Source organism: Spodoptera frugiperda, chromosome 28 (genome assembly GCF_023101765.2).
Source record: "Spodoptera frugiperda isolate SF20-4 chromosome 28, AGI-APGP_CSIRO_Sfru_2.0, whole genome shotgun sequence".
Taxonomy (NCBI): domain Eukaryota; kingdom Metazoa; phylum Arthropoda; class Insecta; order Lepidoptera; family Noctuidae; genus Spodoptera; species Spodoptera frugiperda.
In genome coordinates this window covers 4729045-4752609 of record NC_064239.1, presented here as the reverse complement: position 1 = coordinate 4752609, position 23565 = coordinate 4729045, and the positions used below count along the sequence as shown (strand labels likewise).

Genomic DNA, 23565 nt, shown 5'->3' with positions numbered 1-23565 from the left:
AGCTGTTCACAACGTATGTACCTACTTAGGTATTGTTTTGACAAATTTATTATAATTGTACGTACAAGAGTAAGAAACAAGAGTAATATATACATATAGCTCAAACCATGTGATATCTAGTCTTTTCCATTATAAAATTATCCTTCCTTTACATACTAAAATTTTCATTAAAAATCGCATTTTCACTTATTTTAACCTTTACAGATAATTTGTATATCTATGACTGCCTTCTATTTGTCTGAGAACTCTCAACTCTATCGATATCATAGAAAGACACAAGTAAGCCCACTATCGAAGCACTTGCATTTCTTCAACGGTCTACACACTCAATTTTATCGTCCAATTATTTCATAAACCTAAGTGAAGGCTAAGAAGTTACTGCATTGCTGGATAAATAGCCCAAACATCATTCGACAATCTCTAGACTAAAATGAAAAAGATAGCAATATATTAGATTAATGTAACTAAATCGTATGTATCAGTTTGTATAAAGGAAAGTAAGTAAACGAAGTTATTGCACATTGGCAGAATGTATTGCGGTGAAACAGGGCACCCAAATATTAAAAACTTAAGGCATAATGCACAATATCTCAGCACAATAAGTGATATTATAAAATACTCGAATCTTCAAAATATCATACTGAGCACTTTAACTGTTACTCCAACGACTCCACAATAAGTTTGCCTCGATTGAAAACAAAATATGCACGAGCAACATTTTTATAACTCGAGTAAATATCCATTTTCATTTATAGAATATTTTTAGTTATAAGTGTTGAGATCATGTGTTTACTGTGTAAGCACAAAAAGGATTCAATTCAAAAAAATAAAAATACAATAACGTTGCTATGATTATATGGTTGTATTATTTTTACCCCAATCTGAACAGATAAGTACTTGGTAAGTAACCTAAATAAAATAAGACATTTCTTATACATGTAACCCACCCAATATTCGGTAGCAAAGGTGCACACAAACCAAGGACTGGAGAATATCGAAATTGAAATAAAACAGCTGTCTAGCAACTTTTATTCATCATATCATCCTCCTATCAACAACCTGCTTGTGACTAGACTAGTGCACTAGACCAAACCACCCACCCACGGAGTATCACCAGGGCAGGGCGAAATCAAGACTGAAATACTTACCTACATAAGGCTACCTATTAGATGTCCTTATCTATAACTATACTACAACTACCTAAACCTGAACTGACAATTTTTGTTAAGAAATAACGCCTAACCCTTTAATAATAAAGCATGCTCTGTTGGCTGACAAGGAACTAGATATTACGAGCAAAAAAATTTTCAGGAACTCTTCAATAGAAGCGTCTTCTAACATAACATTCGCTGTCCTGTATGAGTAAGTAAAAAAGTCGGTAGATACGTAGGTAATAAGTGAGAGATAAAATTCTAAAACATGGCTAGTGATAAGACAAATATCCGTTGGTACCTTTCCTGGAAAGCTAAGAATAATCCAAATTAGTCGAAGCTAATACCTCAACGCCAACACGCGTACAACGCATACACGCTGAAATGATTTCCAAACTAGCTATTATATTATCTGCATTAGCAATTGGTAAAAATGACATACAGTTGTATTTTAGCAAAAAATATTTTAATAAGTATATTGAACATTAAGTTACTTTTACTACTAAACCAGTGTGACAGTTACAATAAACATTTTTGTTTTAAATATTTATACTTGAGACACGTTATAAATATCTGTTACAGCATCTGCTCTCGATTATCAAAACGAACAGGGCCCCGAGTATGGAGAAGAATGGATTTATTTTTACGATGACAATGGAAACACACATACGATGAATTTCTCTATTCTACCACAGGAAACACGGGGAATAATGTTTGGAGATGCTTACTATTTTTTATATACAAGGTACTTATTTTCAAAATAACAATCTGGGCACGGTTAATATCAGGTAAGTACGTGGTAACAAAAAATTAAACCTCGAATAACGTGGCACACCATCGTAAGTTTACTATATCTATATGGAAACGATAATATTTCATTTTATTAAAATATTGCCAAAACGAGACCATTATAAATAATAGCATTCCTAAACCTATCTCCTAGTTTTACATTGTGGTTGTGCTGAAATATACTCCAATCGAAGCACGTAGCGCGTAACTCGTAGCACGTATTCCGCCGTAAGTGAAAATATAAGGGTTTAAAGATTTAGGGCTGTTATTTGCGGTTAAAAACGTGCTTCTACATGAGATCAAGATCAAGTAACAACATCAGACCAGAGCTGACAAGTTTTCCTTAAAAGTGCACATTGGTTATTAAGTTATTTGAAATATCAAGATTTAGTATCGTGCTAAGCTATGACATAGTAGGTAGGTAAGCAAATCCGGAGCTCCAACTCTGGCTCAAAGCAGGAGTGGGAATGGGGTTTATATTCAGTGTCAGACATTCTATTGCCTCACCCAAGGCTTGGAGAGATCATTGGATGATTTTCCCCTCACAAAAAAAAAGCTGCTCGAAAAATACTTAATAAGCAATTTATTTATATTTTAGACGTAACACGGAAGCGGAGCAGTTAAACGTTCCTGATGGCAATGAAACATTTACAAGCAAATACTTTAACTCGTCCAACGAAATAAAAGTTGTGACACACGGATGGATGTCTGCAGAAAACGTGGATTGGCTACAGAATATCAAAGATGAATTCTTAAACAAATCCGATTTTAATGTTATTACCATAGATTGGAGCGAATTGTCTAAAAATCCAATATATCCGTGGTCTGCGTTTAGCACCAGATATGTTGGTAAAAAAACCGCTAAACTATTAGACGCTATTGCAAATAGTTATGGTGTAGATGGCAGGTCCATGCATTTGATAGGACATAGTTTAGGTTCTCATGTTATGGGTTATACAGGTTTATTTTCAAATCAAACGATAAATAGAATCACTGGTGAGTCTCTTAAAATATAAACATGATGCACGCTGCACTAATAACATCCATCCATCCATACATATATAGGCACTGTACGTCTACTCAATACGTAATTGATGTCAATGGCGAGAGAGGGCAGTAATTTCAGAAATCGTGTCATCTCTACTGAGCTTCCTGAAATAAGAGGTACCTAATTAGTACTATATACTTACTGTATACCCGTATTCCAGTAGTCATGTTATTAGTTCGTTGAAATAGACATCGATTCTTATTGCACCTTCATATTTAAGAGTGAAATATACCTAGGTTTATAGCTAATAGGCCAAACGTGTATTTGTGGGAATTGAATATTAGGCTTTATGTTAGTGATCTTTGTTTTTACTGATCTTCTTTCGTCATCACGTCGTCATTTCACTTACATCACTCCACACAATCACTACTTTTATTTATTTATAAAGACGAAAGATTTACGCCTCAAACGCTCCTCAGGTCTGGATCCTGCTCGACCTCTCTTTGAGCTTCCATTAATGCCACCAAATTGTCGTCTAGATAAAAGCGACGCAGAATTTGTAGACATTATTCATACCTGTGCTGGAATTTATGGGTACGCAAAAAGCCACGGGCATGCTGATTTCTATGCAAACAGTGGCCGGCCAAAACAACCTGGTTGTGAGGGGATACAACCGGTTTTAGGTATACCGTACTATTCATAATTAAGATTTTTATTAAAACTAAATAAGGTTGACATAAAATTCATATTTCAGAGGGTTGCAGCCATGGACGTTCAAATCTATTCTTCGGAGAATCGATAGACTCAAAAATTCCTTTTACTTCTTATCCATGTGAAAGCTGGGACAAGTTTGAAAATGGCGAATGCAGAGTAAACCCTACAAATATGGGATACCCTGTTTCAACAGATAGTAGAGGAGACTATTATCTTCATACAAATAGTGAACCGGAATTTGCAAGAGGTGAAGAGTTCTAGCACATAAATTCTGAGATATATTTATTGACATACTTATATATGTTTATATTATGTAAGTACAATAAATATGTTTGTAGTTGTACTATAGTTTTACCATAAACAATTAAAAACTCCTTCTTGTATCAGCTTTCCTAGTACAATATTTTCTTGGCACTCAAACTGCTATATTTGTCAAAGAACTAAAAACTCCCAGTATTATAATTGAAATCAGTTATGGGCTCTTGACATTTTTGGTACTGGTTGTAACTTACAGCAGTGAAAAAATTTATGTGGCAGTTTTGTACAACATGCGTAAAAACTACACCGTTTAATGGTGATATTGGAAAGGTATAATAATAGTACATTCCTATTACAAAACCACGAAAGACCTGTTTTAGTCGAAGAGAGTCCGTGTTTCTCTAACATAATATTTGGTCAAATACTACTTTGAGACAAGTAATAGCTTCAGAATTCACGTGAATTATTTAAAAATCATGCGACATTATCAAGCCAAATCTTCAATATTGGCGCCAAAATGAGAAAACACAACACAATTATTAACAATCGTATAAAAATGACAGATTCGAAATTCAAATGTAATATATTTTTATTTTTAAATGTAACAGTATTTATGGCCAGACTAAGTATATTTTCATGAACAAATTTTGTGGATTCTGGTATTTATAAAGCTAGTGAAAGTCTGGTCCATTTATTAGATTAATCACGGTCGAAAAATAGACTAGATCTCAAGAGTTTAACAAGATTGCTTTATTAAAGGATTTTTGTATGATATTAGAAGAGGAGACTGGCTGTTTCTTTCATTTGATATTGTTTTGACTGTTATGTACATCAAAATAAAATTAGTAAACTAAATTATTAAAAGAAAACTAGCTTCTGTCTCCAACTTCATCAGCTATACTATATACAATGTGATAGGGGTGGGACTTCTAACCCGTTAAGGCTGAGTACTACATCTAATTTTATCGACAAAAATAATAATATGGGGGTTGAACCCCTAATTGAAAATATTGAAAAATAGTGATTTTTTCGGTAAAAATAATTCACAAATGATTTTTTTTTCTCACCAAAACATTATCAAACAGTTTTTAAACTGACATGGTCACTCAATACTATTATGTAGAACTTATAACGGGATATTTACCATGTTTATTCAATTTATCGAGTTTCCGATATTTCGCCACTGTTGCAAGCGCCATGTTCACGGATTAACTGGAGTAAATGCGGGTGGGTGTTTACGAGCAGACAAATCGGTCTACCCGCTTTCTTGTTCGTTTTTTGCTGACACCGGTAATACCACTACCATTGTCACTTGTAACTCGGCTTAACTCTCGACACACAAAACTCACTGTGTCCGCTCGCGAACTTTCTTCTTTCTTGGCGGTTTTGCGGGTTTTACATAGTTGGACCACTGGATTCCAAGCCCATCGACAGTTGAAACCCATCCTCCCGGTTGAAATTTTTGTAATTGGTTATCTCAATAGATTCTCTTACCAGTCTAGGTATATAGTGGCGTTCTGTCAAGATAACTTGTGGGTTATGTAACTCAATCCAGTGGTTTGATTTAGTTAATCCGTGAACATGGCGCTTGCAACAGTGCCGAAATATCGGAAACTCGATAAAATGAATAAACATGGTAAATATCCCGTTATAAGTTCTAATAATATTATCAAACATATGAAAAAGTAATGAATTAGTTAGCCAAGGTTATTAGCTACCGTTTGTCGTTTTTTTTTGTTTCTACGACGCATACAACCATTGATATCAAAAAAGTAAAAAAAAATATTAAAATAGTATAATTTTTAGGGGGAGGGGTTCGACCCCTTCGACCCCGACTTTTCTCGATAAAATTAAATGTAGAACTAAGCCTTAACGGGTTAGAAGTTCCGTCTCCAACTTCATTACTATGATTATTTGTAAAAATAAAACCGCCAATCTTGCGATATCTCGAAATTGAAGTCGCGAAATTCGCATACCACCCTAAATACGACCAATTCCAGGATATGAAAATAAAACCATTTCTTAAAGAAACATTATGTATATTGTGGTAAAAATAATACAGTCTTTGACTATGTATTTAAAATCTTACTGTCTATTCTCTATTTCTAAATATTTCCCATTAAGTAACCTTATAATAATTAGACTTAATCTACAGAGATCGTGTGCCTATCACCAATGATATGCACGGTTGTAGATCAATTACTTTCACTTGTTTACCAATAGTGTACTATACTTTACCAATTATGAAATAACGATGATCGAGACTAATAAGTATGCAGTTTTAAGTAACGATCATATATTATTTGAAAAATTAAGCAGAGAAATATTTACAAATATAAGAATAATGTTTCTTGCAACAATATATCGTGCAATAAAATATTATGCTTAACTAGCAACAACTGTAATCATGAGAATGCAAAAAAATAACAAAACATTTAGTTTTCAAAGCTGCACTTCCTTCATTAGATCTGCAACAAACAAATTTTATTGTTAATATTTTAATAGAACAAAGTTGTTTTTAACAAGACTTGAGGTTTATCAGAACATATTGAGTTATACTTCATTATGCCTCAGTCGGGAAAAGAAGACAAAAAAATAAGAATCATCATGAAAAATTGCAAAGTAAATAAAATAATAAAATGATCACCAATATTACCTACATTCCAATAGCGTGTGGTGAGATAGGTAATGTTCTCGAGCGCTAACACCGCGGAGCCATGGGCAGCCAATGCACTGAAAAAAATTAAGTCCCTTTAGATTCACGTCACACAATTGAAAAGTAATACGTAATACCTATTTTTCAAATATCAGATTTTAATGGTTATGCTTCATTATGCATCAGTCGGGAAAAGAAGACAAAAAAAAGGAATCATCATAGTATATCCCAAGTTATCCCAAAGATTAATTCATTAAATGGAAAAAGCATACATACCTCGGGCATAAATCATCTTTCAGTTGACTATAATATTGATAAGGCTTCTATCCTGGTCATCTGAAATAAAGAAAAAAGAAACATTCAGTTTAAATGAAAATTGTTTCTCAGTCAGTACGCGTTTTGTTAACAAATAATTCATAATGATTATAATTAAAATCTTTCAATCTTTATAAAGCACTTTATTTTCAAAACATTACTAAAATATTTGGAAAGATTAATTGTTTATAATTACCAGAATATATGCCGGGAGATGTCTAACTAAAAACTGAAACCTGTGAACATAATAATATTAAAATTAGTTTTTAAATTTTAAACATTTGCATTTTAAAGTACCGATTTGTTATAATTTCCATAACAGAAGGCATTTTGGAAATAAAGTTCATGATATTCAAATAATTATAATCATTTTAAATTATTATACTAGTAACTCAATTCAGTATATTTTTGTTGGTTATTAATATTTATCTTAGGGTTTATAAACAACTATTTAATTTATAATTTTCTAATTGTTATAAATAAGATAAGTTTTTTCAGTTAAAAGAATAGAAGCTAAATTCTATGGAAATAGTATTATACTTTTCTAGGGAATATAGAATTGTACTGAAGTTGTATATAATTTAGTAATGCAATTTTGTAGTATGACTACAAATGTATTGTACATGGTAATGGTAGTTAGATAAATAAGTTATAGGAAAGGGAGCACGTAATTGTGCAACCCAGCACGAATAAGAATCGAGTATACCATCAATTAAGAACTATTTGGCATAAGTCTAAACTTTTACCAATTTGAAGAATTATCATCGTCAGATATCAAACATTCACACATCATTCAGATGATCATCAAATAACGTAATATGTTCGGATTCCTCAATGCCATATAAATCCATCGTATTATGTAAATTTTGTGAATAGTGCCACACTGTCAATTTGATGATGTGTGAACGAAGATCCAATAAAATAAAGTTAATTGTGCATTGCTAGAAATCTTGTAGAACAATATTTTGTAAATACACTATCCAGTTCACGCAATAATAACGTATCGTAGAAGTTTCAATTTCGTAATCGGTATAGAATCGTTAGTATAACGCCGAAGTATTTTGTGTTTCTTCACCCAATATATCTTTGCTATTTTTGTTTTCTAAAACCAGAATACATCTTTCATCACAGTGCAATATACCTCGTATAATCGCTCTAAGTTAAAAAACTTAGAATAGATTAAAAACGGTATCATAATTCTTCACTTTATTATTTCAGAAGATAAGCTGTTAGTTTTATTTTCATACATTTGTTACCGCTAAAAAGCTATCAACCGATCATAGAAGTTGTAGAACCTATCCAGTACATATGTGATAGCAAAAAAGATTTAAAAAGTGACGATTAGCATACATTTTACTGCTGTAAATTCCAAACCAGAAAATAATAAGAAAAATTATGTGTTAACCGAGGCCTACCTAATATTTAGATTGTACAAAAATGTGCATTAACAACCGTCTGGATTTAGAGGTAACATATATTTTTCAGCTTAGTTCGAAATACAGCTTAGAATTGTCTAAATTTACAACAAGTCATTCATAAAACCGGGACGGTGAAGACTTGTTTCAATTGGCTCTCAACTTACCAGGTTCGTTACTCAGAGAATGCCGTTGAATGTCAGACAGATATACAAGGCGTCTTCTGGAAGTAAATGTGGTATTTTTCTTTCTGTTCTTCGCGTAAAGCTCCAATCCTTTTTGAGGCTAAATAAAAAATATTAAGTTGTGCAGGCAAGCTACATCGCAGTAGTTACCAGTATTTTACAAATAATATAATAACACTTTACAACAGGACTGTAACCACAAAAGGTAAAACATCACGATACAGAGATTTTTCTGAGCATCAGATATTCATCTCGAAAGAAAATTGCACACCACTCGCACACATAAAAAAATGATATCAATATGAATTTTACCTGATTAGGTATTAAATATATTGGTGTTCTTAGTGATAAATAGGCACATAACAGCGCATGAAAACTTTGTCGATCCTAAACAATCAGAAAGAAATAAGGAATAAGGTTTTGATTGACCAGAAAATCTACTTATTGAAAGGAAAAATGTTTTGAGAAACCTTTAGCAATCAATAACATTTTTCATACACACCAATTTGATTACAAAAGGTGAAGAAATATCTCAAAGAATGAGAATTGATTAAATACAAAACAACAACGAACGTTTATTCCAGGGATAACTCGAAGTCGGAACTAAGTTAGGATTTTGTTCTTTTAATGAATTCTTTTGTATCTATTTAGACACTAGTAAATAAAAAATGGTTCCATCATCGCCACACTCACACTGGCAGACTGTATCGTTGGTTAAATCCATATGAAAATATAATTTTGATTGTAAAGAGTGCATCAAACCAGACAAAACAACTACAAAAGGCAAAGCTTTAAAATGCCAATTCATAGTGGTCTAATGATACCTTTGCCTTCTAGTTTAAGAAACTACAAGTAGTAATATCTGAAAACAATACACTTTCATACAGGGTGTCCCTGAAGTCGACGTCCAAATGTCAGCAGATGATTGGCAAAGTTACAACAGTTAACAGAAAAATGTAAAAAAATAATCTTACCTGAAAAACTTATCAGCAGTGACTGCTGCCAGTGTTGCCAACCCCTAGTTCTAACTGTAGATCTACTGTTTTTTACAAATTCTCTCAGTTCGGACCTTAAAATCTATCTTTTTTGTATAAGATCACTTAAACAAATTCTAATAAAGCATGTACAATTTTAAGAATAAACATGATTCGGAAAATCTGGAAATTGAAAATGAGATACCTAGCAACTAATGATACTATCAGCTACTATTGCTGTTATGGATGAACCTTTTTACTGTTAAGAGTACAATTTAATCGTACTCAGTAATTGCTAATCACATTTTTCAGAGTTGCAATACTAGCTTTTAAATAGTACTCACGTTATTTAAAATAAACATTATAATATCTACAGTTTAGCTCTATGCTGTGGTTGGCAACACTGGCTGCTGTTTTAAGATATTCAGAATTTTCATTACATGTATTTTATCACATTGATTTTTTAAGATATTGTGTGGCAAGGTACTAGTTATGCCCGATCACTATCATTAATGTAGTTACCATGGTCATAACTTCAACGTAAAATGCGTAGATACAAATATCAGAGCATCTGCATTCACGGTAATTCTCATATTGTCGCACATTAAAAAGATAAAACACGATGAAAAATACTAAATGTTATACTTGTGACATATGACTTAATTTTTTTCAACGAAGTATAGGTACACGCAGCGCATCAACCCACCACAAATTGTCAAATTTCTTTAAAAGATTATTCAAGTTTATTGTTTTGTAATAAAGCTGAAAATCTAATAAATAAATTTGAGGTTGTGGTCGATTAATTTGCGGTCGTCTGTATTTAATTAAATACTCGTGTCTATGCACGGTAATTAAATACTTACTTACCAATAGTTTTATATCAGTGCCAATTTCCTTTTTGTATGTATTGGTGATACCAAGTTTGTACTAGAACTAAAAATATCTTACAAAACAGATTGCTGCTTATGATATTTGCCAATATATGTACAACTAAGAAAATAAGAACGAAGAAATAAGCACTGATATTTATTAACTCAAGTTATTGGCTGCTTCAGATTTTTTCTCACAATTTACGCCTGTAAGGAAAAATGTGTATAAATATAGAAATGACTCATTTTTCTATGGCTATATATTGAAATCAAATGTGTGTAACAAACTTTGTTAATTACACTATTACTGTTGTGTGCACCTTTGTAATATTTATGCTTGATCCGCTCTTGAATAATTTTTCATGTCACGGTGACGACATAAAATAGTGGTTCGAACTTTAAATACCTTATAAATATTGCGATCTATTAAATAGCTAATCAATACATTCCTAGATAATGTAAAATAATGAAACGAGACCAACATTTCCGGCCCAAGCCTTAAAATTACAGTGTGGTAACTTCTACAGACACAGACATCCAGTTTATTGGAGTTATTGTACAACAAGCTCGTTGGCGTTCTTGTACATTTTAGTGCAACAATCAGTATTTCTTTTCTTTTCGAGAACATCGGTTCTTCTTTTGATTAAAATTATATATAAATACGAGCTCATTTATTATTTTTATTTAAACAAGCCTTTCGAGCCTCGATAATTTTGAGCATCGTAGACAATTTTTTAATTCAATTGACGTCGGTAAATCGATTCATTCAACGAACAAAATTGTAACAGTCTTAAATAATAAAAATGTAAAACGTATATGAATGTGTTCCTTGAAGTTGCGTGAAAAATAGTTAAATGTTCATGCAACATCGCATGTAGTAACGGCACCGCTCCAACCCAGCTATTATCTCGTGTCATTTGAATCTTACGTTCGCCGTCGTATAGTATAATTCATAACTTCAATACAAATTCGCGCGCTTACAGCTTTTTTTGTGTTATTTCTAAAGCAAAAACGCCGTGCCGCAACCGTGCCGAGTCCGTACCGTTACTGTATGTAATGACCTTAAGTCAAGAGCTAAACAATACTTTCAACTCTCCTAACTTTTACTTTTAACCTACATTGTATGCAACTCCACAATGGCTACGTTATGAGTAAGTAGATCATAAACGTGGGGATTAATAGGTCTCACAAGTTCGTTCAAATACAACAGTATTCCAACACACTTATTATACTTAAACGTATTGTAGTTTTTGTTATTTATATATACATTTAGCACCGCCATTATTAGTTAAAAATAAAAGCCAGGGGTTGTAAGGTACGCGTCCACTGATCCGCATCGTACGGACCGCATCATCAGCAATGCCTACATGCGATGCGTACTGATAACGTCATACGGAATGCGTGCAATTCGTACGATGCGAGCCTGTGGACGCTTGCCTGTAATGTCATCACATTCAAATTTAATCAACATTGTTACGAGACTCAAGCAATGTTACATTCATATAGAGATAGACCCACACTGCAAATAGCTTGCATCAGCCGTAAACGGGAGGTATGAGGGTTAGATTCTAAGCAAAACAAAAAAGAGACTGCCAAGTTCTAGTCTACTAAAAAGTTTGTCCACCTCTGTTACAAGTTATTTTCACATTTCGATAACACGTTAATTGCCAAGCCTGAGCTTACATAGATGCTCAAATATGGATGTTTTTATGATGCCAGTAATTACTTTTTTGTACGGAATCTATAAAATGTAATTTTAGTATCTAAGTTCATTACATTGTGTACTTAAGTGCCTTAATAAGTTAGTGCCGTCGCGTGATATGACAAGGAACGCGTAAATTAGTTTTATAGTAGAAAGTATAAGAAATTACTGAGTCGTATTAGTTCTGAAAGACCAACGTAGGCACAAACACCAGCAATATTCACTGACTTCAGTCTGTGAAAGTCCTTGGGTAATTTTCGTTTACTTGCAAAATAATTGTTAAAAATATATAAAAGAAATTTTACAGATTGAAGCAGATTGTAGACCTGTCTAACTAGTTTTATTTTTTTATTTGGATGAGTGCTAAGTCACAAACCTTTTAACCATTATCTTACCATTAGTTTCTTCGCTAGAAATTCCATTAAATTGAATTTCAGGCCCTACCCTATTGAAATAACTACTTCAATACAAAATTGGAATTGAAATCACTATTTCAATAGGGTTCATTGATGTTCAAGCAGATCTCCAAAAGCTATAATTATTATGTATAATGAATTTAATAAAAGCGTCTTAAGATTAATAAGTGATTAGCTGTTTAAGATGGCACTAAATCACATATTTATAACCTGAAACAGGGATGGCGAACCATCGGCACGCGTACCATTGATGGTATGGAACATTATTTTACCACCACCACAAGTTTTGTTTAAAACTACGATTATTAACCGGCTATGCGTTTGTAATGTCTCAAGAATTAAAGGTATATAGGTACACTGCGGTGACTGCTTACCATCAGGCTAAATGTAAACTTTGTTGCTACTGATAACAGTAAGTAATATAACAAGTAAAAATTGTTTGATGGCGCACCTACGACCTCAATACACATTTTTAATTGGCTCGTCAAAATGTGAAGGTTCACCGTACCTGACCTAAGATATACCTACTGACATAAGTTGGTTTAAAAAGTGTCCATAAAAGTTTGCAATGGGAACTTTTGCCAGCACTCAATCTATATGTTAAAAAAAATCAGAATTCTAACGTTTCGTTCAAACAGAAGATAGGGCAGCCCGACATTATAGGCAAATAAGTTAGAGCTCGCTTCGCTCGCTCGCTATGACCTCCGTGATGCTACTCGTTAGTTTACGTTACTTCAAACCCTGCGAGTAGAAATAAGAGAGGACTAGTTTAGCCTAGGTCAAACTAGTTTGTAAAAATAATGGGTTTGAAATTAATGACAAAGGATTAAGTAATCATTGTATTTTTCATAAAACCTTTCATTTACCAGTCCATGTTGACCAGACATTTACTAATCCATGTTGGTAATACCTAGCATTATCTAATTGCCTCGTCAAAAAAGCTGGGTAAATGATGTATAAAGGTTTTGGTGGTGACTAAAAAGCGTTTGACCGTTTGGCTCTATAAGTTTATATAGCAAAAACGACCTATTAATAGTTGATGTAAAGGTTTACTTCACGACTTTACATAGTAATAGCAACCTTTGTGATTATACAAATTGAACTTCAAACAGTTTTAACTGTCATGCGCCTAATTTGCGCAATAAAGTCGAAACGAACTCCTATAAAAGTAGAGATGGCAATTCAGGAATAACTTTTGCCAGCATTCAATTTATACAGTTAAAAAATAAACTTATATCACAAATACAATACTATTACGTTTCGTACTACGGAATCTTATGTGTTTTAAAACAGAAGATAGGGCAGCCCGACATTATAGAAAATGGTTCCGTACAAAATACAGTTAGAGCTTTGTGAACGCATCCAGGTGTGACAGTTTTTCAGATTGTTTGATTGATTCAACTGCTTATGACCTCCTGTCCCGAGCCTGAAATTTTCTCACACGGAGTCTGGAAATGTGCCCGGTATATGGCAATAGGCTTACCAACTATTACATAGGACTTACAATATAAATAATTATGAAATGTGGGTGTACAAGTGGCACCCTGTGCGAGGTGTGACGATATGTATGTATGTAGATACTTCTCTGACGTCATACGTAGTACCTAGATTTAGCCTAGGTCAAACATTTATTCATTAACAAAAGTATTCATGTAAGGAAAAAAATAAAACAAAAATAACAAACAAGCTCAAATGGAACCCTAATTTGAAATTGGATGTAATCTATCATAAGGAGTACATTTAAGGAAGCTGGAACTATGTTTATAACTTAAAATAAGAAATTATTTTAGTAAAAGCTCATTAATTCGAAGGGGGCATTCAAATATGTCGTATATACATAGTTTATCAGTAAAATTACTTTTCCTCGTAAGAGACGAATCATTAAGTTTACCAGAGACACTCCATGTTAACCAGACATTTAGTAGTCCATGTTGATCATACTGCTGGGCCAGCATTATAACTCTGTCAGTAAATCTAATGTTTTGCCGGCAAAGTAGTAGTTCTGACTTACAGTAACTTATTCAAACAATATAGTCTTTTAAATATATCATATACTTAAATGAAAAGTATATTTATACGTAAATGACGAACAAACCAATCTATAAAATTTGTTTTTCTTTTATTGCAACGAAAATCAGTCATCATTTCACAATGCCAAAAACCTAATTGTGAAAACCCACAAAAAACATGTTGTCCTAACTGAACGCGAATACGCAACTATCTTAATCAAAAAGGTGGTATCTGTCGAGTGTCGACGCATAAGAGACAAAAATGACTGTGGAAGAAAGAAAAAAATTGGCGCAAGTTTCGAATCTTATAGGGTGCAAGATAGGCTCGTAGTCAAATTAGGCCAGAATACTACCCAGACATAGGATATTTAGTCGAGTTCGGCGCATTGAAGTGAAACTCAATCTTTTTTATTCAAATTTTTGGGCAGAAAATATTAACCTCGTTGATAGTTTATTTGCACGATGAAATACCATCCGCGTTCATTAGGACAATCCGTTTAACATTAATTTATCGTTTTACTTAAGTTTTCCACTTGCCTACATAACTACACTAATCTAAAAAGATAATTACTGAAATGCATGACAGTTCCACTCTCAATAGTTAATGTTGATGTTGAATTCGTAGTCGTGATTAAGTTCTAAAATGAATACATTTCTGGCTTGTTGTCAACTTTTCTTAACAACATCGTGTTGAGAAACATGGAGCGACTGCCATCTACTCTCCACAACCCGCTAAAGGTGATATACCACATACTTGTTTAGACTCGTTGTCAGATTTTCGAGGCTTCTGACTAGCCGTAACGACTGTCATAGTTCTTATGACAACCGGGACCGACAGCTTAACGTGCGCTCCGAAGCACGAGGGTTAATAACCACCAAATTTCTAAACTCCATGCAATGTTTTTTTTTAATAATAATTTGCGCAATACTGCACAACAACCGGTCACCCAGCTGCTGTGATGAGAGGGCACAATATGGTTTTAAGTAAACTAATAAATTGTTTAACAGAATGCATCTTGCATTGCATGTCTTACCAATTATGGAAAAATAAGAGAGAGAGAGAGGCTTCACTAATTAGCCTTAACACTGTTTACAAAAATAATAATAAATTTTAAATTCATTTCAAATTACAAAATATAGAGGGAGTATATCTCCACAGAAGATCAATTTAGTTGATAAATGTAGAAATCGACAGGGTTATTTGGAAATAAGAATTCAAAAATATTTTACTATATTTTTTTTATTCAAGACGTTAAAAATAACTAATTTACCAAATGTTTAAATAATCTCTTCACACTCAATTCACTATGCTCAAAGTTATAAATATAATTATTGGCTTTTATTCTCAGTAATCATTAACTGATGCCACTTTATGATATTGCAATGGTGGCAGTAGAAGAGGTAGAGAGCACCTCAATATGCCTCCAGTATAGATAGTAAAAGCATATATATATTTAAGTCTAATACATAATACATGAAACATTACAGAACTGAGGGTTCTTTAGGGTCCATTCTGGGAATACAAATAAATCGTACCATTTAATCCAGGTACTATTAGAGATGCTAAACCTATTCTGGTGATCAGGAAATTTAGATAAAGGTAATTCATAAACAAATAGTATTTTTTTATTCAGGATAATATTGTGTTTACAAAACGATTAAAGGTACCTTTTATTATACTAAACCACTTGTGTTGAATTTTACAAGTGATATCTAGTGATTCAGCATCATTATTATTTATTAACCCTTGGTACCAGGGATAAACATAATTTTCACATTTAATGCTATCATAATGAAGTATCTAATTATATACTGGTGTGGTGCAATATCAGGAATGTTACCATTATAATTTGTCAATTTAATATAAATTCATTTAATTGTATAATGGAGATACAATTATACAAAAGGTATAAGAAAATATTTAAAGCCGTGAGTTGACTATTAACTCGACCAATGATCAATGTGATAATAGCTGTCTCTCTAGTGGAATAAACATTTTTGTAATTCACACTGATGTCGAAACAGTAAAAAACGAGGTACCTCGTTATTAGCAGACTTAAAAGTAATGCCTAACGTAATTTATTACTACGGTGAGTTTATTATTTAAAAAATTATGTGATAATAATTTAAAGCCTTTGGTTAGGACAAATAATGGGTTCATAATTTGGCGCTTCCTGTAATGAAATCGCGCAGATATATTTTTATAATTAAAATTTTAAATTAAAACGTAACGAATAACACTGGCCGGTCCATAAGTTTGTATACAAACCGACATTTGCCCTCATACGTTTTCACCTAATAATTTTGTCAATTTCCCTTTATTTGCACCCAACCAACGACCACGAAACAGTATAAAATGCTCCACAGTCGGAAACACGGATTTACACACTATTTGCTCTTAAGAGCAGTTTTAAAAACGGCGACGTTTGTTAGGGTAATCGTCCATTTGGCGCGGTCCTTCCCAACCGCGATTTGGCGGCATGTCATCATAACTCCCACGGGGCATGTCGTACTGGTCTCTGTAGCCTCCATCCTAAGTAAGCAATCACAATACTTTCTAATAGAATTTCACTAAAGGAATAAAGTGTATTTCAAAAAATTACCAACTTGGTCTACGATGAACTGACGAAGTATGAAGTATAAACTTCACTTTTGCTCTTTTACTGTTAAATGAACCGCAAGCGAACCGTAAGTCAATAATAAATAATATCATTCGTATAGCACTGACGTTCGTGATAATGTTCGAAGTATTTACTAGGGACCAAAATTTCCGAGAGCTAATTAGCAAAACTTTACATAATATTTTTTAACATTAAGTCAATTTGTCCTGTTTATTATATTATAAAGGAGATGTTTTTTTGGGCCAGCACTAAAGCCAAGGCCAACACAATTTTCATAAGAAATAATTATTTGAAGAAGAGTACAGGTGTACCTAGATAAATGTTAATTTGGATAGTTTTTTATTGCGATAACCCTAAGTTGTAGGGCAAAAATAACTGTTACCACTTTAACAGTTATAATTGGGCATAATATGATGTCTGACATTTATAATGATAATTCTAACTGCTCTAAGGCCCCGGTTCCATTCGTCCGTTGCGTCGCGACGAAACAACGGTGTAACGGGGCACGTCATATAAATATGGAAAAAGAGACTGCAGTGACGATGCGACGATGGAACGCAGCGAAACGGACAAATGGGGCCTCGTTCCAACTTGATAGAATAGGCACATCAATCAAATGTAAATGTCAAAATGTCAATGTGTTGCTCATTTACCAGATTTCTTGTGTTACTCTCTTTAACTGAATTAATTTGAGAAAATCATTTAAAAATATAAAAATATTACATTACAAAACGGTACACAAATAAACCTGGTATGGGCTCCGTATCATTCTGAAACATCTTTGATTGTATGACAAAAAAAATCATACCAAAATAAATGTAACAGACAATGATGCTATTTAATAGTTAACGAGACACGCCAAGAACTGTCGTGTATTTTTTTTTTCTACATAGTCATCTCAGAGTATTGTTTATTACACAAGCTTGTTTACAAGTTTGATGAAAGTAATTATTTCAAAGAAGACGTGACTGGCTGATGGATGTCTTATGACTGATATGATATCAATTGTCTCATAACTTTCGTTTATAAGAAATTGTTATAAAATATTTTTTTTTATATTTGAACATAAAATCGTCGTCCTGATCAATATGAATACAGCAAATATAAAACGTACATAAACACTTTCAAAAAATGTAGAGAATGAATGTAGTTTTAATACATTTAAGTTGTAAAGTTATGAACTGGAAATAGATTCCTGATTTAAGAGAAACCAATATATAAAAGCTTTTTTAATTTAAATCTCATACATTAGTTAGCTATACCTCTTAAATGTTGAAGATTGAACCAGACAGACATATTTAAAAGAGGTGATTCTGTTCAATGTGTCTGTGTAATTGTGTATAATCTCCAAATGAAAAGAAGATAATAATTATTATTCAAATATCTTTTGTGCAGCAACCCAAAATTTTGTGTAGAATTCTTATCAGTTATCCACTGACGACTGTTGTTTTGTCTTCTAACGTAAATATTTGTATTATTCGATTCGAAAATAGAATCGATTAGAATCTACATCTATAAAATTGACAAGTAGGGCAATATATTGGAATTTAATCTCAGTGATTACCCACTATTAATATCAATGTAGTCTTCATATTTTTCTTTGAAGTTACACTACTTTTAAAGGTTTTCTATGCACAACCCATGAAATTCTTTTGCTCACCATTAGTCGCAGTGGAAAACGTGGCGTTTGACGTTCTAAATATGATCGAGATATTATTATCTTCAATTTTCAATTAATTAAATTTATTGCTATCAGGTTGAGCATAGTATATAAATTAACAAAAGCTAGTACCCAGTTTATTAAATATTATTATTAGTCTATGAATATATTATTGTACTGTAAATGTAGTAATATTTTATACGTTAATATTGTCGATTTAGGTAACATTTGTTTCCTAATTTCCGTAATTTTGTTACGATCAACGCAGTTTCATAGTTACACAGATGTTTAGAGGTTCGTTCTTTTACGGGACGGACATTTACTTCAGTCGTTTGAGAATTCTTTCAAGCCGCTTATTGGTATTGCTTGGTATTCACCAAGTAATGTTGACGTGTGGTCTACATTACAGTAATAGTTAATAATAAGTCAGAGAAACCTAAAAGCGTATTTCCCTTGTCGCGTGATGCCGTCATCACATAACAATGAAAACACGAACAGTCGCGAAAATTTTGTGCCTTAGTAAATACTGGTTTAAAATATGTCGAAAATGAAATGTCAATTGATAGTTTCAGTATGTTTGCTTTCCTGTGCGCATTCTGCAAAGCAGAGGGTCAGATGATTTCAGGTATATCAAGGTTCATGTTGCTAGAGTAAATTTCATTGTAGTTGTTTATATTATAAGAGTATTGATGTATAATTTTGACTTATCTTTGAAAATATTTCTTACTATAATTATGTTATTCAAACTTAATAAAAAATTACTTCATTATAATATCAGTTCTTTAAGTAGTCGCAAAATAGTTTGAGAACAAAAATTAATTGTTGCCTATTATCATTGTTATAGAGCATATTAAAAAAAATATTCATGTTTCGTGGATAAAAATTCTTGGCAATAAATGGCAAGATATTATGTTGACATAATTATGGCACAAATCTCATATTATAAGTATCCTGAGAATTTGACACTAGAAATTTCAATTAAAATATAAACTTACCATTGGCTGTTGCTGGTCAAACATGCCTTGCTCTTGGCGATCCAGCATTGAGTTCAAACGTTGTGCCTGTTAAATAGATTATTTATTATTTATTTATTTATTCAATTTCCATATAATTACATTACAATATAATAAGCCCCACAAAACCGTTTTAATAGTTTGACTGTGGGGTCGCTGAATCTCTATGTTAATAATATATGTTTTTACAAATTAAAAGTGTCTAAATAATATAATTTTAATTTACGTTTAAATCTAATTAATTTTGCTTCACTCCTTATGTCTGCTGGCAGATTGTTTAATAGGTAAGGTATTCTCTTGTTTAGTGTCCTGTCACCATAGTAATTGGTGACTCTGGGTACATTGAATCTACCAGCAGCCATAGATCGTGTGTTAAGAGTGTTGTTCACATAAGTTAAGGTATGTTCTTGGGTTCCATGGTGGTTAACTAATAAAAGATATTTATGTTTTAAAGTAATCGGCAAAATTTTACATATTTTAAATAATTTTCTGTAATCTCCTTTACAGTTGCTTTTAGTTTTTTTAGTGACAAGTAGTTTTAAATAACAGAAAATTAAACAACTCATGTAGTAAAAAATTATCAACATGTAAAATAAAATTGATGAAATAATAAAATACACTATTTGTTGCCATTTAACCAACGATAATGAGATATTTTGATAATAATGAGGTAGGCACCTGCACGAAAAGTGTGTTCTCCTGTTGGCGGCGGCGCAGCTCGTCGTCCTGCTGGCGCATGCGCTGCGCGAGCTCCTCCTCCTGGCGCAGCAGCTGCAGGCGCTCGGCGTCGCGGCGCTCGTCGGCCGCGCGCTCCGCCAGCTCCCAGCTGCGCTTCTGACGCTCGCGGTCTTGTTCGCGCTGCCGCAACTGCTCGCGGAGCAGCTCAGTCTCGTGCTCATATCTACATACACTTTACTATTAACACTTCTGTCCACCTAATGTTTAGTTTTATTTGATACATTAAAAATTATAATACTTACTTTGCATACTCCATCTGAGCTTCTAATTTCTCTTCTTCTGCAGCTAATTCCTTTTTGAGTGCCTCCTCTTTTTGGCGGTGAAGCTCATGCAACTGCTTCCACCTTGTACCATACTCATGTTCAAAGCTACTAGGCTCTGAGAATCTTGGTCCAAGCTCACGGGCACGTAGGAATTCAGGGTGCTTTTTGGGCAGGTTCTTTTCTGGGTAGCCATCAAACTCATCAGGCTCCTCAAAGCTTTCCACAATAACTGGACGCAGAGATCTAAAAGAAAAATATTTAATCAATAATAAAAACCATCCACAATTAGACTAAAATATTCATAAATGGTTTACACTGAAATAAATAAAACTTACGAAGTCAAGAAGAAACATTTCTCAGTGCAATTACGAATGGCAGCTAATGCACTAGGTTTACGTGCAAATTCTACAACTCCTTCTCCAAGTGTCTTCCCTCTTTCATCTACTCGTACATATGCCCTCTCAATTTTCCCAAATATCTCAAATGCACGGTACAAAAGTTCATTTGATACAAATGGTGGGAGATTTTTCACCCTGACAGCACTGTTGTGAGGAGCAAATCTTACTCGTAGTGTTCTTCCATTTCTCATTTTTCCATCTAATTCCCTCTTTGCCCTCTCAGCATTGACCCTGTAGTCCTACAAAAAAATAAAGAATAAGTAACAATTGTTAACATTAAAAATGTATTTATCAATTCCTTTAATCTTGTATAGTAACTTTTTATATATTTTCATAGCATAGTTATCTAGTTGTATTTGTAATGTCAAATGTGCCAATCTTACCATTTTAATGAATCCAAAGTTTTTCTCTTTATTAAGGAATAGCTCTGCTGTTTCACCAAAGGGTGCGAACAGGCTGGTAATTTCATCTTCAGTGACATCACCAGTGAGATTACCAATGTACAACCTACTTCTTCCATTAAACTTCACTTCGGTTTGATCAATTGGAGGCAAATCCATCAAGGGACCCATCAAATCTTTAAGTTTGTTTGCCAACATATGTTCCTGAAATTAATATCATCATTAGAATTCTTCATTATTAACAATCACTTCTCAGTAATTAAATTAGTAAATCACTAAAGAACATTATCATTAACTTATTACTAACCTCCCTTTGCACTGGTTTTCCTCCATCCTGCTGAGGTCCTCGCATATTTTGACGTTGATTGCGAGGAGGTCCACCAGGACCACCTTGTTTAGGACCACCAAATGGTTTATTGCCTTGTCCAAAGTTGCCACCCTGTTTGTTGCCTTGATTTCCTTGGCCTCCCCAACCACCCTGTTGCTTGTTGCCTCCAAAGTTGCCATTAAGGTTCTGAGAATAAAAAGACCATGAGTTGAGCCAAAAAGACCATGAGGATAGAAAATTATAATTCTATACCAATACAATGAAAGATATACTAGGTGCATAGTATGAAAGACCAGTTAACTTACCCTTTGTTGTTGATTTTGATTATTGTGTTGGTTTTGTGGCTTCTGCTCAACATTGATTGATTTATCCACTTGATCCTGTGAGTCATTCTTTGGTTGAGCAACAGGAGCAGGCTTCTGTTGTTGTTGCTGTTGCTGCTGCTGCTGCTGGGGTTGCTGCTGAGGTTTGGCTTGAGGCTGCTGAGGAGTCTGTTGCTTGGGGGGCTGGGCCTGAGGTGCGGGTGTTTGCTGCACTTCAGGTTTAGGCTGCTGTTGGGGCTGTTGTTGTTGTTGTTGAGGTGGTTGGGCCTTAACTTGAGCCTGGTTTTGTTGTTGAGGTTTCGCAGCAGGTTGAGCTGGTTTATTAACCTAAAATATTTTCATTTTAAATTAAGTAATCAATCATAAACTAACAGGAGTGCAGAAACAAGCGAGATTTTTAGCGCAGCGCCTGTATAAATCAATAACTAATACAAATTAATTACCTTACCTATGTACTTTGGGAACATCGAAAGTGAAAGAAATAAATGCCATGTTATACAAAATAGGGCAAACAACTACATATTAGAGTATATGATACCCAAAGATGAACATTGAAATTGAGAAGTTAATGTTTGCTGGAAAATGTACACAATCTATCCTGAAGCCCTGTAATCAATAATACCGAGGTGTCTAGCTAAAACAGAACAAAATGGCGTCGGTAACTCGCCACCGTCACCCACTTTACGAAGAATCATTTATTTTAGTTACTACGTTGCTGTATGTTGATTTTTTTACGCAAAATTCCAACTAATTAACCGCTTGAAACTATTTTAACACTATCAATATCAATACTGATAGTACAATCATACATACCTCATTAGGCCGTTGACCTCCTTGACCGTGATTCATATTCCTTTGCGCATTGTGCATATTGTGATCAAATCTCGTATTGCGGAAGCCTCCACGATGATGACCACGACGGCCCTGTCTTTGAGGTTGAGGTGGACCACCAAAACCACGATTGCCGAATTGATTCATGGCTTGCATTTGCATTCTACGAAAAAAATGCGTGAAATCGTGAGATAAGTAGGTAATAAAAAACTAGAGTTTACTTTGACGAAAAAATTATACGTACCTACTGCTAACACTGTTAAGTAGAAGATTTTTATTTTTAATTACCGTTATTAAATTTAATTAAAACAACGCGTCACCGACCGAGTCACCGACTAACTCACGCAACGCAAGCAGAGGCAGCGCAGTGACGTTTGAGAAAAATGGCGATCGCGGTTGAAGTGTTACCAACTCTCATCAAAATTTACCCCAAGTTTTTTTCTTAATTAAAAAGTAAAAAAGCTTTAGTTTAACCTACATTTGTATGTATAATTATGTATGTGTGGTAGCGATCATCTCGCATTCAGCTAAATCGATTTTGATGTGGT

General features: G+C 33.5%; 2 protein-coding genes across 6 annotated transcripts; one reads left to right on the top strand and one right to left on the bottom strand.

The window, feature by feature from the left end:
* Positions 1 to 1673: 1673 nt before the first annotated feature.
* Positions 1674 to 4267, top strand: LOC118265115 (pancreatic triacylglycerol lipase). The gene is made up of 4 exons (XM_050705890.1): positions 1674 to 1896; positions 2539 to 2936; positions 3408 to 3611; positions 3683 to 4267. Exons 1-4 carry the CDS (start codon positions 1823 to 1825, stop codon positions 3901 to 3903), a joined length of 897 nt encoding a protein of 298 aa, XP_050561847.1. The 5' UTR covers positions 1674 to 1822; the 3' UTR covers positions 3904 to 4267.
* A 1651-nt stretch (positions 4268 to 5918) lies between these two features.
* On the bottom strand, positions 5919 to 23429 carry LOC118265462 (hrp65 protein). 5 transcript variants are annotated; one of them, XR_004782750.2, is made up of 13 exons: positions 23262 to 23429; positions 23000 to 23180; positions 22169 to 22513; positions 21843 to 22049; positions 21518 to 21739; positions 21072 to 21373; positions 20716 to 20979; positions 20414 to 20636; positions 19718 to 19783; positions 7068 to 7107; positions 6833 to 6892; positions 6557 to 6633; positions 5919 to 6368 (listed from the first exon to the last, which is right to left on the bottom strand). XR_004782750.2 is itself a non-coding variant. In XM_035578347.2 (10 exons), the coding sequence occupies exons 2-10, from the start codon at positions 23177 to 23179 to the stop codon at positions 16852 to 16854; spliced, it is 1932 nt and encodes a 643-aa protein (XP_035434240.1). In that variant the 5' UTR covers position 23180; positions 23262 to 23429; the 3' UTR covers positions 15664 to 16851. The 5 variants fall into 5 exon arrangements, 1 of the variants encoding a protein (XP_035434240.1); XR_007707326.1 differs by having other exon boundaries at positions 6561 to 6633; XR_004782748.2 differs by lacking the exon at positions 7068 to 7107.
* Between the last annotated feature and the right edge of the window lie 136 nt (positions 23430 to 23565).